At 36.5% G+C, this 17,053-nt stretch overlaps 1 protein-coding gene across 1 annotated transcript in view; it reads right to left on the bottom strand.

Annotated features, from left to right (window-relative positions):
• EIF3H (eukaryotic translation initiation factor 3 subunit H) overlaps positions 1-17,053 on the bottom strand; it is an 86,632-nt gene that overhangs the window by 52,191 nt on the left and 17,388 nt on the right. Inside the window, exon 2 of the mRNA XM_054058968.1 lies at positions 11,508-11,664. Coding sequence (XP_053914943.1) covers positions 11,508-11,664 — 157 coding nt within the window. The remainder of the gene's footprint in view (positions 1-11,507; positions 11,665-17,053) is intronic.

The raw sequence follows: 17,053 nt of genomic DNA, 5'->3' as shown, positions 1-17,053 counted from the left end.
GTGAAAAATTAAGAGTAACAAATCTAGCAAATGAAGTCTTTTTCTTTTCTCCCAAAATTGATCAGAGGGATAAGGCTTCAGTTTCAACAAGATTCAACACTTGGAGTAAGCTATAAAGAAAGCTTCTCCCTGACTGCTGCAAAAGCTACAATTTCTGCTGCTTTTTTTTTTTCCTTTCACTATCACAAACAATTCAGAGTTAGATAAACTGCATTAAGATAAAATACTTATGGACTAGAACAATTATGCAAAAGCATTAAATAGCCTATTAGTTTATAGACAGGTAAGAACACAGAATGGATTAACACAAACTGCTAAAAAAAACCCAAAACCATCAAAAATACCACCCAAAACCCAAACATGCCAGGTGGAGGGGGGGGGGGCTGTCTACTTCCAACTACATGGGGAAGTCAGATTGCAGATATCGCTGTCAGTTATTTTGCCAGACTTCAGCTCATCAGTTTTTCTTTTTCAACAATACCCAATTCTAAAATCCACCCAGCCTCTCTCCCCTCAAACAAGGAAGCCTGCCGTTACCCCTCTTGTTGCTGCCTCACACGTGCTAGTTCAAGGAGCTTTATGTGCGTCTCTTCAGCAGTCAAACGCCTTACAGCTAAGGGAATTTCTGAGTTCAAGAGAACACAAAGATCAGATCTCAGTTACACTGCAAATATATCTCAACCAGCTTTTCTTTCTAAACCAAAGGCACAAAACTGGCACAATATAACAGTTTATCGAGAACTCAAATCCAGACGTACAGTGTCTGCAGTGCCTCCCTAACTTACCACTCTCATTTCTCTGCTGCAAAATGCACGCTATAAAAGCTCCAAGATATACTGCATGGATTAGATGTTTTATATATAAATATATATACGTATAAATATAAACAGATATATATTTTATATATATATATATATATATTCACACACACACATCGAATAGCATGTTCAAATCCCGTTGAATTATTTTCCCATCAGGATTTATTTTGTTTAAGCAAGACTTCCACTTGCAAAACATACACACACTGCACAGCAAATATATCTCTGTTAGGTGCCTAATATGGCCAAGGAAACCATTTTGATTATTCTGTGCCCGCTTATGCATTGTCCTACAAAACAATAAGATAGAACAGCAAGAAACTAGCAATTACAAGAGTCTGAATGCACATCGGGAATCACTAAAATCCACACTAGCCAAGTCAGGAACAATATGACTGATGAATAGACCATATTATATTAGAACTGTTAGCAAGTGTTAAAAAATTATCCTTAGCAGATGTCCCTTATGACCTAAATATACTGCACAAAGAACATGCCTGTCTTGTTTTCTAAAAAAGTTTTAAGAAATCTTTCCATTTCTATTACTGACTAAAACTCCGCAATGCTGCATACTGGCTATAAATATGTGCATCGAGGATCTATCATACTAAACCTACAAAAACATGAGTATTTTACTGAAGAGTAAACAATCTATATTAATGTGTATTTTTCTACTGCATGAATTTACGCTGAACTGAAGCATGTAATCCCATAAAAGAAATCAAACTGTGTATTCAGCAAACAGTGAAACAAAAGACAAGCTGCGTACTACAGCAACTTCTCAACGTACACACCACAAACTAAAATAGAGTAAATGTCTTGAAGTTAGATGAATGAGAACAACCTTATCTGCAGTAAATACATTTTGTGGATACAGTTGAGAAGGAATTATATAAATTTAAGCTTCTTTACACTACTACACGTGCAGCTATGCACACCCAGCTCATTTTCAGTACAGGTTTAAAGACCTTTTTATTTCCTTAAATGTTGCTGTTATTAAGATTCTATACCCTGGCTCACCTCACTACAGTAAAATGTAAGATCTGCCAAGTCTGAAGTATTTTTCAGTTTTTCCATGTATTATTGACTGCATCACTGGATTTAACAACATATATTAATTATAAATAAATAATGATAAAATATAGATCTAAATTTCAACTCTACTACACTCTACTAAGGATTTTTCCCTCTTCTACCAAAGACTAGCATTTCTCTAGTAAATCTGTAAAGTTTAGCAGTCTTTGTGAATCAATTCCTCATCCCTTCAACACCATTATTGCACTAGGTTTCCTGTTAGCAAAATGGATTTCAAGTCTGTTCCTCAAGTATTCAATTCAATATTCAGTACTGAACTTTGGGCCAGTAATGCGTATCCGTCTTTCTATCAATAAAATAAATGCTATAAACAAAAAAGGTGTGACTTGGTTTTAATGTGTTCTATGCCTTGAGTATCCAGTTTTCTTATAGAAGCAAATAACGCTACATAATTTTTACAGCTTACACAGCTGAGAAATCCATAAAACATTATGAAGCGAGAAACAAGAACAAAAAAGATTTTTCTTAATTTAATATTACTGCTTATTTCAATTCGTTTATTTTTTTTTTACTCAGATGTAGTGATTTGAATTGTTGTTCAATAGAACTGTAGGCAATTCCTTCATTTCGGCTCTCAGAATAAAATATTAGCACGTGGGATTTGTTCATTTTGCTGCGCTTTTCTTCAGCTCCCTCAAGTTTATTACACTACTCTTCAGGGAAGGAAATGGCCAAATACTTGCATTAGCAAAAAAGGAAAGCAGAGGGAATGGAAAGAGGTAATAAGACGGTGTTAAGTGAACGCTCTCCTCCTCTTAGTCTAGTCATACTGGGAGAAGCGTTACTAAAAGAACTAACAAGTGTAGAGTCAAAATATCTGGCCAAAGCTAAGGGAGAACACAAAAAAATGATCTCTTAAGAAAGGACATGCTACAAACCAAACATGCAAAGAGCACAGAGACTGATCCAGGCAGTCCCAACGGAAATGCACAGTCCTGCAGCATGAGAAGTCTTAATCAAGGATAACAAAGCAGAAAGTTTTTATCATCAGAATTGACATCATCATCTTTACACAGTCTGTGTTTCCTTCTGGCTGAAGCTTTACTTTCTCCAAACACACAGGTAGCCTAAAGCTACTACTTTTCTAACTTTTAGAACTAGCTCAAGTTGGACAGGATGAATACAGGATCCACCAAGATCTCTACCACATGTTCCAGCAATTGCCTGAAAAAACTCCATTTCTTTAAAATACAAATGGTTACACCTAGACTATTTTTTTTCCTGATTGCACGACAGCAAAATTCCAATGCTTAGTAAATTACAGTATGTGAAGGGGGAAGCCAGGAAGTTTCACCTCTGCCGTATGTCCACAGTAACATCGTTTCATAAACTAACCTGTAGTAGAACAGCCAAAAGAATTACTGGAGAGTCTGCTTTTAACACAAACTAGCACGGCAGATACTGATTACTATAATATTGCCACAAGTTAATCATGTGAAATACAAACATGAGTTCATTTGCATCTGTGTGACTTAGAGTGTGGAGGAATATAAAATATTTCCATAGTTGATTTTTTGTGTATTCCCGAAACTGAACAAACAGTACATTAATTCGTAAAAATCAAACAACTTTTCAATTCTTTATAACTCAAAAACTGCTTTTAAAACTTTCAAGTACTCAAGGTAAATAACCTGTACATTTTCCCTCCCCTAATAAACAGAAAGCATTAGACAATGTTTTCAAATCACTATCACAAACTATAACATGGGCGTAAAATTCAGAGATTAATACCTTAAGTCAAAGAACATATTAAACATATGAATATACTTTAATTATTTAGTTATCATCTTCTGTGCACTGTAATATCTTTAGTCAGAGTTGAGCTAATTATATTAGCAAGAAAATCAAATTCAGGATAGCTAATTTGAATTATATAAAGTAAAAAAAGAAATTGCACTTTCATATTGCTGATTACATAAAAACTAATGAGCTTCTGGAAGTGTTACAAAACTACAGGAAATATCTATATAGCAAACTAAGTGATCATATATTATGATTTTAAGTAAACAATACATTTAAGATGGAGCACAAACTATGAAGTAAAATAACCTCCTGGCTTCATGTTCAAAACCCCCATATAGTGAAACGGTTAAATGCAAAACAGAGAGGGATACAGTCTTGCAGCATGTTCTACTGCTGCTGAAAGCTAGTAACATACAGCAAAGGACCTATCACAATAGATGCTTCTGTAACTTCATTTTTAGGATTAGTAAATGATCACTCTTACACATAATTTTCAGTTAAGTTCAGCATGAAAGTTGATTAGATAAGCTAATATCAAGTGCAATTGTGAATTATTTAAAAAAGAGTCAAAAAAAAGCATGACAGTTTTCAGTATTTAGGCAACTACAAGGTTTTTATGTTTAAAATTACTCAAGGAAAAACCCGATTACTTTTTTTTTAAAAAAGATAGTACAGCATTTCTGTGTTTCAAAGCAAATTACAATAACTTCTTTTGCAGCAAAATCTTAATGGAACTGGAGATAAAAAAAAAATAAAAACCACTTTAATATGCCTAGTGCTTAAAAGAACAAAATGATTTCTCTTTTGATTCAAAATTAGACTTTAAACAAAAGGATTTACCTACCACTTTAAAGCACTGCCTCTACCATAAAAATGAACCTGAAAATCCAGAAATGCAATAAACAAAGAATTTCAGGCAATACTATCAGAAAAGGGCCAGGTTTATATGCAGATTTTAGGTCTAGCAGTATAAACCTACTGAAAATAAGCTAAGAAGATCCACCCCAAATGCTATCTCCCCTTTCCGAGTCATACGTGTTAGAATAGGGAAGCGGAGAATCTGCAAAACACAAACGCTCCTGTGCTGCTTTTAGGACACAAACACAGGCAGAGAGGGCTCTGAATTAAACTCTGCCGATCCACCCAGCTCCTTAGGACACACAGCTTGGCTGAGCTCGGAAAGGAACGCACACTGAGCCAAAGGGAACTGACCCAAAGCAAGGCACGTTGCCGGCGCCGGGCGCCTCGGCTGAGGGAGCGGCGTGCGAGCGCCCCCTGCCGGCGCGGGGCCGCGGCGAAAGCGCTGCTACGTCGGCTTTGGATGCCGAAGACCACCATCCTTCGGGCACGGAGCTGTGTGACACAGACCAGTCCGTGTGTTCGCACGCTTCAGATGCCCTGAAAAGCAGCCTTTCATCAGCATGGCTGCTTCTTGGCCCAATAAAGATAAATATATCCGAAGAGATGAGTTTGCGCGGTGTAAAACCTCACCCAAAGCTCACACGGCGGCTGCTCCGCCGAACGATCGCAGTCACGCAAACAGTGCCAAGGTTAGTTTCCTTTTAGGAAACAAATCAAGAATTTGCACTAGTGACAAGTAAAATATAAAATAACTCAGGTGTGATTACCAGCTTTATTAAAAAAAAATCTTGATTAGGTGATACATCTTATTACACGACAATTAATCATGTCTAATAACCAACATCTCCATCCATCAGTACATTCCAATAGCAGTTCTGGCAAGCCACCAAACAAAATAAAACAAACAACAAAATATGGAAGGGTAGATAATACGTTTCACATATTTAACAACTGACTGTGCACCCTCTGTCATAATCATCCAAACTCCTTATATAAATTAATCCTCACCATGTCTACAGACTATTTCATTAATTATTTACACCCAAACAATAAAGAAAAGAAATCCAAGTCAATATTCTTTTTACATAGAGCAGAAGTAAAACTTCATAAATGCACACAGAAACCTGATGGGCTTTTGCCGGCACTTAGTAACTGAAAAGTCAACATTTACATAATATAGCTTTCTTCCTAAATTACTATAGGAACTTACGAAAAACAGGGAATTCAGATAAATGGACTATGACTGCAGCTGTGATTTAGGAGCTTTTGGGTCATCTGTTCCTGCCCTTAGTGAAATAAAACTTAAAATTTCATATAACTGGATTCCTACATTTCATAAACATTCTATTTTCTTACAATAAAAGACAATATACACAACCTTCTTATTCTTGCCTACCGTTACATCTAAAGAGAATAAATCCAAATTAAAAAAGAAAAAGAAAAAAAAATTGTCAGCCAAAGAAATAATTATCAGCTAAAATTGCCTCTGCCTATTCAGAGCACAGTTCCAGCATGCTCAAGTTCTGTCCTGCCACAATACAAGAGAAATAAAAGATATTCCTACAATGATAAACCTTTGAGTTGTAATACTAGCAGATTTAAAATGGGAATAACTAGAAGCTGTTTTCAGAAGAAAAATCTGACAAAATTTAGCCTTGACAGAAGGCTCCACACTAAGGAGATGAATCAGCACAGCTAGGGGGCTGAGATTTAATAACATCAGGATTCCTACAGCAATACTGGTAAAAGAAATCAACCTACACATAATCCATTTGGTCCCTATAGGTACATACGTACCGCCTGGGAGATTCTGAGTCGACCACACAGGGGTTTCAAGCACCTCTGGGGTCCATACCACCCCTCCAGTTGGACTCACAAGGCTGTTAGTGGAGCTACACTAGGAACTTAATAATAAGAAAAAAATACACCTCTAGAAAGCAGTTGCCTTTTTTATTACGATGCTTTTAGCCAAAACAATCTGCCAAACACCACCACACTTACACACTGAGACAGTCTGCTGGAAAGTGTGACTTTGACATAATAGGGGCTTCAGGACCAAACTGGTGTAGCAGACTACAGGCTTCTCTTCAAGAAATGCAACCTCAAGAATGAGTCCTCCAATGAAACAGGAAGGGCCTTAATACAGCCAACACTCACTTCATTCTCAGTACAGCAGGCAACAGTTCGAAAGCACACACGCAGTTCATTGCTTTACTTTAAATTAACTTTTCTAAGCACCTTCCTTTTAGCTACCTGAAGCCTCTGCTTTTGCAAGGATCACATGTTGCAGATCACTGTACCAGCGACACTGTAGCTAAAGGCTTGGCAGTATGAAGCGTTGTTAACCCTGGCTAATTAAAATACTGAAAAAGTGCTATACAGAGGCTACAACATGTTTCTCCATATGTAACTGCATTCATTTGAACCTAAATTGAAGTTGTGGAAATATTGCAATGTGTTATTTCTAGTTGTTACTGACTGATTATGCAGCTAAATAACCAACAACACAGACAAATACAGATATTAGGACCTTCAATCATATAGATACTTCTAACCTAAAAACTGAAAAGCAAAAAACCTCCCAAGTTAAGAAAGTAAAAATCATGTCAAGGGTGGCAGGGGAGGAAGGAGAAGACAGCATGTCTTTTCCAGCTGAAGCATTTCAGAGTGATTCTAATGAAATCTCTGCATAGCTACACAAGAAGAAAAAGTTACAACCTTCTAGAACTTATTTTGATGTATAATTATATAACTACCTCAAAGTTTCTGTTGGCATAATTACCACAGCACTTAATTTATTATCTCAGCTTTGTAAGTTAGGTACTAAAATATATCAGGTTGAAATACAATCTGCCTCAAAATATCTTTTCAAAATAATGTCTCACAAGATCTATAATGAATTACAAGATGTATACTACATTTTTAACTATTGCTTTCCATGCAAGGATTATAACTTTCCTTTCAAAAAGGAGAAGAGCCAGTCAGTGATAAAATTGACGGTAAAAACAATGATGTGCAAAGGACTGTACATAAGATGTCTCTCAGAGACAGAGTTTATGGTCAAGAATAATAAATTCATTTCCCAGGAAGAAGATACATCTCAGCATTTTTTTTTTGTAATCCTTAACTGAAAGAAACCAAACCTATTCTCAGCAAAAGCTTGGAAGTGCCCTAAAGTCAAAGTAATTCTCCGAAAACTACCCTCACAAAGACAAGGTGGGGTGCTGTATCATTTCACAGAAGTGCCTAAGCCAAAACTGCTCACAGCAGAAATCTGATTTTCCATAAACAGGAGTTCAATCCATGGGATGGAGGATGGGAGAGGACAGGCACAGAAGTAGGGGTTATACTTGTTGATAAATTATCTTCTTAAATTAAAGATCTGTATTTTGAGAAATAAACTCAATACCTATGAGGATTTGAGTGCGCTAGCAGCAAGGAAACACACTTATCTGAAAGGTAAATGCCAGCCCCAAAACATCAAACATTCATGCAAAGCATCTTTTGCCGAAAACTCAACAACACACCCCTGTTCCGCAATTTTCCTCCATTAGCTCACACATCATCAACTAAACATCACCTACATATTTCTAACAAAGAGCTGGGCTGAACTCTCCCACCCCCTCGAAAAAATCTTGTGCTGCAGCAGGCCAGCCTAGGTGTTTGAGACTTCCCTGACAGGAAAATCTTACCAAAAAATTACACTTTGTAAAGAGAATCGCAGGAAGATGACACTGCAGGAGAAACTTTAAGATGGAAAACACCTGTAGATTCATAAATGGTAGACAATCCTCACAGATTTATAATAGAGTTGCTTGAAGCTAAAATAAAAACCCTCTTGTTTTCTGCAGTTTCTAGCAATAGTCCACTTCAAACTGCACTAAAAATGTTCTTGCACTAAAAGAACTAGTTTGAGCATGTCTTCTTTAAATCAAAAATTTCATTTTTGAAGGAATTCTGTTAAGGCAAATGGCCAAAACTACTTATCTCGGGCATTAGCAGCAAGAGACAAAATGGCACCATAACAAAGGCACATCTAAGCATATTTGAAGAAATGGTTGTTTCTAACAAGTAAGAAATACATCTTTATCAAACTGATTCTTAAATGTCATGCATACCTATTTCAGGTTCAAATTAAGGATATTTTCTTAGCACCCTCAAAAATGTGTTTTATATTAGATTTGTTCAGTTTAAAAAAGGAAAACATTAGCTTAAATGCCTCTTGCCAATTATCCAACAGTTTGTTTGCTTGAATATCACCCTGCTGTAAGTAAGCTCAATTCTCTTAACAGCTATCACTTCAAGACCACAAGGCTCCTGCAAAATGATACAGAAGAAATTACTTCTTGAATGCGTTTAATCAATTCTCAGGATGGCAGGTTAAGAGTTTGCCAACAGATAACCCCATCACAGTTGCTCTTTTTTTCCTCCCCTCCGGAGAAGGGCAGCTGGAGTACTGTAGCCCTTCAGCCAGTGCAACAGCCCCTGCGTTAACACAAGATCAGTTACCACCAAAGTTCACTAAGAAATGCTTTCTGCAGGCCCAGAAACTTGGGAGTCTCAACAGGGTTGCTCCGATTCCAGAATCTTAGACAAGGAAAAAAAAAAAAAAAAAGAATATATACACTAAGTGAGAAGATCAGACACTATAACATTATTCTGACCAAAGAGAACAACATTAAATATAACTTTGAGTGATGGAGGCACTGAAATGTCAAGAACCTTATTCTTTCTTTCCATATCTCTGAGCGTGAATCTGTGCAAATATATAAAGACTGTTGTGATACTGATGTAACACAGAAGTCTTAGGGGGAAAAGATTTGCCTTGTCTGGTTTGGGTTTTAGCACCTGGAATTTTAAGTTTCTGGCATATAATGAGATTTCTCTGCTGGAATATGTGTATCTAAAAAAAAAAAAAAAAATTCTTTTGAAAATCTGGCAGGATGCTTGCACAGGGAAACACAGCTCCAGGGAAATCAAACAAGGAGGCTTTATAAAACATCATTATTTTTCAAATTGTTAAGACAGAAGACAACTCCATCTAAAGCTTAAAAGAGGTACCTAACTCTGCTAGCAACCTCAAGAGCCATATTTTTGGGGGTTTCATCTCCACTAGCCTCTACTGCATAGGTCAAAAGGTCGAACAGGCCCTAAGTAAATGGAATGCAGAATGAACACGAGCACTGTGTTTCCTGAATGGTTCAGTCTATTTCACTGTATTTCACTGAGAATGATACAGAGAGAACCTCTCTGTGACCCACATAGTAGATGTGCTCAGAGTCATCACTTAGTGGTGGACTTGGCAGTATTAGGTTTACAGTTGGACTTAACAATTGCAAAGATCTTTTCCAACCTAAATGATTGTATGATTCAGCAAGGCAAGTTACCCTGATGTGGTTGCAAATTCCCTGTCACTGCTAGAGGCACACATCAGCATCACCATCATAGGTTCACTTTCCACTCTGGCTAGAGTTTGATTTTCTTTCTGTGCCTGCAGTATGGGAACAGAAGGTTGACAAGCTAAGACCTCCAGGCGAGGAAAGCTCCACAAGCATTGTCTTTTGCACCTTAGTTAATGCCAGGATTATTGCCTACTTGCTAAAAAATGAAAAAAAAAGAAAGACTGGCAACAAGAGTCACTTTCCTATAATGAAGTTTCTCCCAAGCAGGAACAATTGAAACTTGCATACAAGATCAAAGGCTTACAACTTCAGTGTGGTAGTCATCATATGGTGATATTAACTCATCTCGGAAACTAAGACGTTTATTTCACTCTCTGCTTGTCAATCAGCTACATGGAAATAATTCAGTCATTTTCTGCAGGAAAAACTGAAGTATGGGCTCCAATTAAAAATTTAGATTATTCCAGTCCTTTGAAGAGCTCCAGAAGAGAAGGAATTTTTAAAACAGCTTTTAGACTTTAATAGAATATAGCTTTGACCCAAGGATCATATTAATTAAGATCCTCTTGTGCTTTTTTTTCCTCATAGCAAATTGTATAATTGCACAACAGAAGTAATAAATAGCTAAGAAATCTTACCAAGTTGCAAAGAACTCTTAAAATTATCTCTGTTAAAGGCAGACTATAAGATTCTTATTATAATAAGATAATATATTCATTTAATAATAACTAAACTCATTATAAGGAAGAAAAAGCAGTTTAAATAATCTCTCTTATACTGAATTATCAAAATTAGATAAAAATCAAGCTTCCCAACCACAACTACTTTGACTATACTGCCTGTTTAGTTACTCTTGAAGGTCTCTGTAAGCCCTAACAAAGGAGTGTTTCTACTGGTATCTTTAAAAAAACCACACATATATATTACCAAGACCAGAATTCTAAGCCTTTCATCTTTACTTTATAAATCATATACCTGTCTGTGTCAAGCCAATTATACCAACTTCCAGTGGCAATAACAAGATGTTAGTACGACCAGCAAGGAAACACCAAGACAGACAGAAACCACTGATGCTACTTCTAGCTCACCTGAAAAAAAGATATCACTCAGATTTCAAGTAACCAGTGCCTCGTACACTTAAAAAGCTCTGCTCTCCAGGCTTTCAATGAGTACTTAAACACATATGAATAAAACTACAGAGAGGCAATCTATATACCTGACTGCATACATACGTACGTGTTTATATACATATGTATAGAAACACACGGCCATTTTCATAAAGAGCTTTAAAGTCTGTATGAATTACAGACTGAAAACTTAAGTAACTTGCGTTGTGGACAGTCTTACTCCAAAATAAGTGTGTCTATGTAATACAGTTTTTATCCCTATGACTTTGCTTGCATAGACAAGATTTCAGTTGGATATGCAGGATGCCATTGCAAATAACCCATTGATGACTCAAGCCAAATAAAAACACACTCTGAGAACATACAAGTTTCTGGTCACTGCACAAAAAAAAAAAAAAAATCTCCTTTTGCACATAGGGATATTTTCTTAACCTAAAGCTTTTAAAAACTGTAACCATTACCTTCATCGAAGTCTGCATCATCCTCTGTATGCTGAGGGAAAGGGAAGCAATTTGTGATTTCAAGTCTGTCATCAACCACAAGACCCAGCAGCACTCCTTGGACCACTTCATTCCCCTGTCCTTCTTCTTGGTAATGTTTAATGATCTTTAGCACAACCTAGAACACAAAGAAAACTTATTATACAATGTTTTTTTTTGTCCTCAAACTATATATTCAGAATTTTTACATTGTTGAAGTGTTGCATAAATTAGGGCTACAAACCAAGCAAGCCACTGGCTTAAATACCAGCAATTCTAACACAGGCTGAACAACAGGTGGCCATTCTAATATTCCAGAAGAATAAAAAAGACCATTAAATGAACAGTCAAAATGCAGTTCTAAACCAATTTTCCGAAATACCCTTTTGAAATGAAATATTGATCCTTTTTACTTTACCTTGTTGCTGTAACTGTAAAAGCTATGTTGTAGGGGCAATAAACTCTCTCCTGTGGGAAGCACTACACAAGAAACTATCAAAATGCCTTGAAAGTAACTATGCAGAAATTGGTAGGAAATTTTGAAAAGCACAAAACGCATTACATTTCAGCTGCATTAATCTTCAAAATTAAATCTCACTGCAGTTTTACTTCAGATGATAACGTAATTTATATTTTGTAAGCTATGCATGTCATAGGAAATTTAAGAATAATCAACGATGAAAGTAAAAGGAGCACAAATTACTCATCATATTTTTAATATTATTCTCACTTCCTTCCCCGTATCTGAACTCCACAATGAATAATTCTCAGGAGATGATACTGTAAATTGGAACAGTATGAACAAAAACATTCAGAAACAGTCAGTCATTTGCTAGAAACACTTTACACTTCAGTAAAATTTTATGCTTAACAAGAGCCAGAGCAAGATAAGACACTAACCACAAACAGACTTGAAAGAACTAGTGCTTTGTCCAGCATAAGTAGGTTTTATTTCACTAAACCCTAATCCCTCCAAGCAAAATGCACCAGAAAATGCCTGATGACTACGCTGTCATTAAAGCAGTACTGCTTCAATGCCTGTTGGCAGACTATTCTAATGGATTTCAGCTCAAATAGGCCAAGAACAGGTCTTATACAAATACTGTTATGTAGTGAAAACAGGGGCAGAGTTAAGCTCATATATGTTCTCATCAAGAACATATTTTCCTCTAGCTTTATCCTTGGTTGTTTAGCAGAATCTTATGTCACAAATTTAAAAACACTATTAATGAATTGAAGTGCCACAATATAGGTTAAAAGGAAATAAAAAAACCAACTAGAAAAGGAATTCTTTACAAACACCTTGCCTTCTTGGGGTAGAATGGGAAAACAAGACCTTTATGTACAGCCTGCTTCTGGGGGTGGAGGGACAATAGAAAATAAATACCTTTTTCCAAGTGAGCTTGATACAAGTACTGAACAGGACTAACACCCACTGATTCTTTGTTCACACCACCACTTCACTTGTGCTTTCTCTTACATCTAGACAGACTAGCACTGAAGCCTCTCATTCACGGGTAGATAACTGTTTCACTCCAATACACATTCACATCAGTCCCTCAGGTCCTTTGTAGCCATACCTTTTTATTCAATCTGTTAAGAAAGATCTGCACGGCAGAGAGACAGAGAGATACTTTGGTCATATAAATCACATTTCATGGAAAAACAGTAAGGAAACCAAGAACAGCGGGCAGTGAAGCAGAGGTTAGCAATGCTGAAAGCATTACAGCGAACACCAGTTTCAGGACACCTAGATGTAGGAGAGAGATGCCTTCTACCAAAGAGCCAGCATATAAATATTATTCAATTTGCATTTAGTTTGAAGTTAGAATTTATCATGTATTTGCCATAAACTAGCTTCTACAGTCAAGTAACTGGACAGATTACAGCACAGCAGGCTCTCTGCCTATTGCAGAACTATTCTCCACATCTTTATAGTCTTGAAAGTTTGCACTTTTCCAGTATTTTTCTCCTCATTTGCTTTTTCTATGCACACAACTGTCCCTGCCATAGTGAATGCTGTTTGCTTGTTGATTCCATTCCAGGAGCACTTGTGATACAACACCAACTTTATCAGAGCATTTCTGATGATAATTGCTCACAGAAAGCAGCCATAAATAAAAAGAACATGGGCTGTCATCAAGTATCAATGATTATTCAGGAAGATAAAACTAGGACCTCAAAACTCTTACACGCTAACCAAATACTCCAATACACTATGAAGTAGTAACATACACAAGTCTGCAGTTTTCAAGCTCCAGTCTTAGGACTACAGCAGTTTTTATGCAGGGAGATGCAGACCCCAATTTAGGCCTAACCTGCAGCTTTGTTTTCTAACAGTCTGAGAAAGGCAGCAGAGAAGGTCATGAACTCACTACTCTAAATTTCACACCCTTTTGCAAGCTGCAGAAGTTCAGGTTTATGACTGCACTGGAAAATACATTACCTACTGAAATCTCTTTATAAAGAGATAAATGAACAAGTCTGAGAAATGCATCCAGTGACACACGATTCTTGTTTTCATTTTGTTCTTTGTTCTGGAGGGTTTTATTTAGTGGATAAGACACAAGTCTTTAGTATAGCGGGCTCTTGCACTTGCATTGAAAAACCTGCCATCAAAATACCACCATATGACCTAGAGGGAAATATGCACTGGAACTTGTATTTCAGTACTTAAACCAGACCATCCAGTGTAAAGTAGAACTACTTCTCTTGTGATAACAAAACCAGTAGCAAACATTAAAAACATCATTTGCATTTATTTGTTAGTCTTGGTACAGCAGGAAGAGCTGATTACTACACAGACTGCCATGACGTGTTCTGATTTAACTGCACAAAACAATACTTCGTATTGAGTAAACCACACCATCTCCAAAAAAAATTAACACTAACTTGTATCCAGATGTTTCCTCAAAAAGATCTTATGTTTATGAGGCATCACAACAGAATCAGAATAGTTTTGTTAGTCTGAAAACAAATGTAAGAAATGATAATGTAAATAATGCAAGTAACAGAACGCACTGAGAACTACAACCATACACAATCAGATTTTGAAACTCTGATTCCTCTGAACACACAAGTCAATAATCATATGCAGCTTGATGTAGTAAATACCATTTGTATGTAAGAAACATTTCGGTATACAAAGACCCTTTAGAAAAGGATACTAAATCAAACTTAAGAGTCGCCCAGTCTTGTAAATTTAGTGTTCAAAGTACCAAAGCAATTTAATCACTTGGAGTAGCCACTTGTCAGATTTTAATGACCATTAATCCTCAATTAAGAACAACAAAATAGAAAGCTTGCAGTTCAGCAGTGCTTCTAATCTTCAAAGCACTGCTCAAACATTAAGAATGAAGTCATACTAGAAAAAAAAGAACCATTCTGAAACTATTAAACACTTCAAAGATACATATTTTAGCTGTAGGGGTATAATGCCAAATTTTAACTTTGGCTGCATCCTAACATCACAGTTGTTAATTTCAAAAGTTTGCATCTCATTACAGAAATACCTATAACATGAACAGTCAGCTTTTGGGGGTCCTAGAAAAGTCCACTGTAAGGACATGAGTATGTCAAGATGCACATTTCTATATTTCTCTAAAGAGAGGCAACTGCAAATCAAAGCACAGAAGAATCATGTATGATTGTGTTCCAGAGAGCTGATGGTCACCACGTTGAAACCAGATTTCCAGTACCTGTGCTATCTTACAGATGTGATAGCAAACAGGAGAGCACTTCTATTAGCCCACTGAATACATGACGTAACAAGTAGATTTACAGTTTTAAATCAAGCATTTAAACCTTTTCGAATGCTTAACATTTTCTCCCACTTAAGAAAGCATTGTGGGCACAACTATTAACACCAACTGCCAGCATCTAGGAGATGATGGGGAGAGACTGTAAATAGCACTGCCATTAATGTAGTTATTTTCCAACCAACCATAACTGATATGGGCATCAAATGTGGAAGGTTCCAATACCACCACATCCTCTCCGATATTTAACACTAGTGAAATTGTGATCAATATTTAGCTTAGCAATAGAGGTTTGAAATCTACTACCACTAATAGTCTGATACATTTTGAATACATCTGTATCACATATGGAACCTTCCCCACACCACTTCTTAAAACTCAAGCCATGAACTTTTACATTTAAATATTACAGTATGAGTAATTTCACTTAAAACTCCTAACAGACAAAGTTCAAGAGAGAACAATGTAGTTTTGTAAAAGGATAGATCTCAACTATCATTGCTAACGATTCATGCAACTGAGTTTTAATTGTGTTGAAGTCAAGGAAGCTTACAATCAAGACACCTACCTGATACAGATAAAATGCATATATGGCACCTCTTGTAAAATAGTTAATTAACTCTGTACAATAATATCCAAACGGACATACTAAATTTTACACATCAAATTTGGTACTGATTTAGTGGCCCTGACTGCTTCCCCAGCTGAACTACACCAAAAGCAAATATAAGCTGTGTTGTGCTGAAACTCAACCAGTTAGCTATGTAAAAATGAAATATAATTAAACAGTTCTGAAATCCTCAGGTAAGCATGGTATGGCTTGTTTCTAAAGAAAGACCAAAAGTCTTAATAAATAAATAAATAAATAAAACTAACAGCAAGTTATAGTGAAAGACCGGCTATGTTAACTTTTTGGTGGGGTTTTGGCTTGGGGGTTGTGTGTGTGCTTTATTTTTTGGCAGGAGGGGTGTTTTATTTGATTCGGGGGGGGTGTTATATATATATACATTACAGATAAACAGTAATTCTACACTTAGAAAAGACAAGTTCTGGAAGCTGACCAAGCAAAATCTTGCCTTGAGCTGATCTGTCTCCCGGCTATATCACAACGTGATAAGACGGTAACAAAGTCTCTCAACTTTCCTGCCAGGGGAAAAGGAACTCTGAAGTAAATTAAAGTTACCACTGCAACAGTTAAGAGCAAGAAAACATATGTCTAACACACATAACCCTCTCCTCCAGATGATTAAGGAGACAGATGTTTACAGATACACATAGAAAATTCCAACTTAATCAGTGTAGTCCACAGAAACATGTTCTAGAAAGTACTGCCTGACACATACTGCATCAAAAGCACAAAAGCAACAGGTTGATAGTACAGTCTGCTCGGTGTTGGATGTGAAGCTTCATGATGCAAGACTGCCACTACAAAGCCGTGCCATGAGGTGATCTGTACATTAGAGACGAAACTGTACATTAGAGACGAAAACTTTCCATGTTATACTAATCTTGAGAAATATGACAATCTCTATAGATAATCAAACCCTGAATCCACTTAAATGCATATTCTAGATCTTCTGCAGAGATTTTCTAGATTGTCCTGTTCAGCAGTGCTGATTTTTGACTGTTCCTGACATGATAAATGTCTAAACATGTATACTTTCCTTTCTCACACTTCACTCTGGAATAAAAGCACTTCGAACTGTTAAACCAATTTTATCTCAGTAAAAAAGCATCTCAAAGTATTGTTTTCATTAAGACCTTCAACAT

The sequence above is a fragment of the Cuculus canorus genome, chromosome 2, assembly GCF_017976375.1.
Source record: "Cuculus canorus isolate bCucCan1 chromosome 2, bCucCan1.pri, whole genome shotgun sequence".
NCBI lineage: Eukaryota > Metazoa > Chordata > Aves > Cuculiformes > Cuculidae > Cuculus > Cuculus canorus.
Note: the sequence above shows the minus strand (reverse complement) of the source record. Positions and strands in the feature narration are given on the sequence as shown.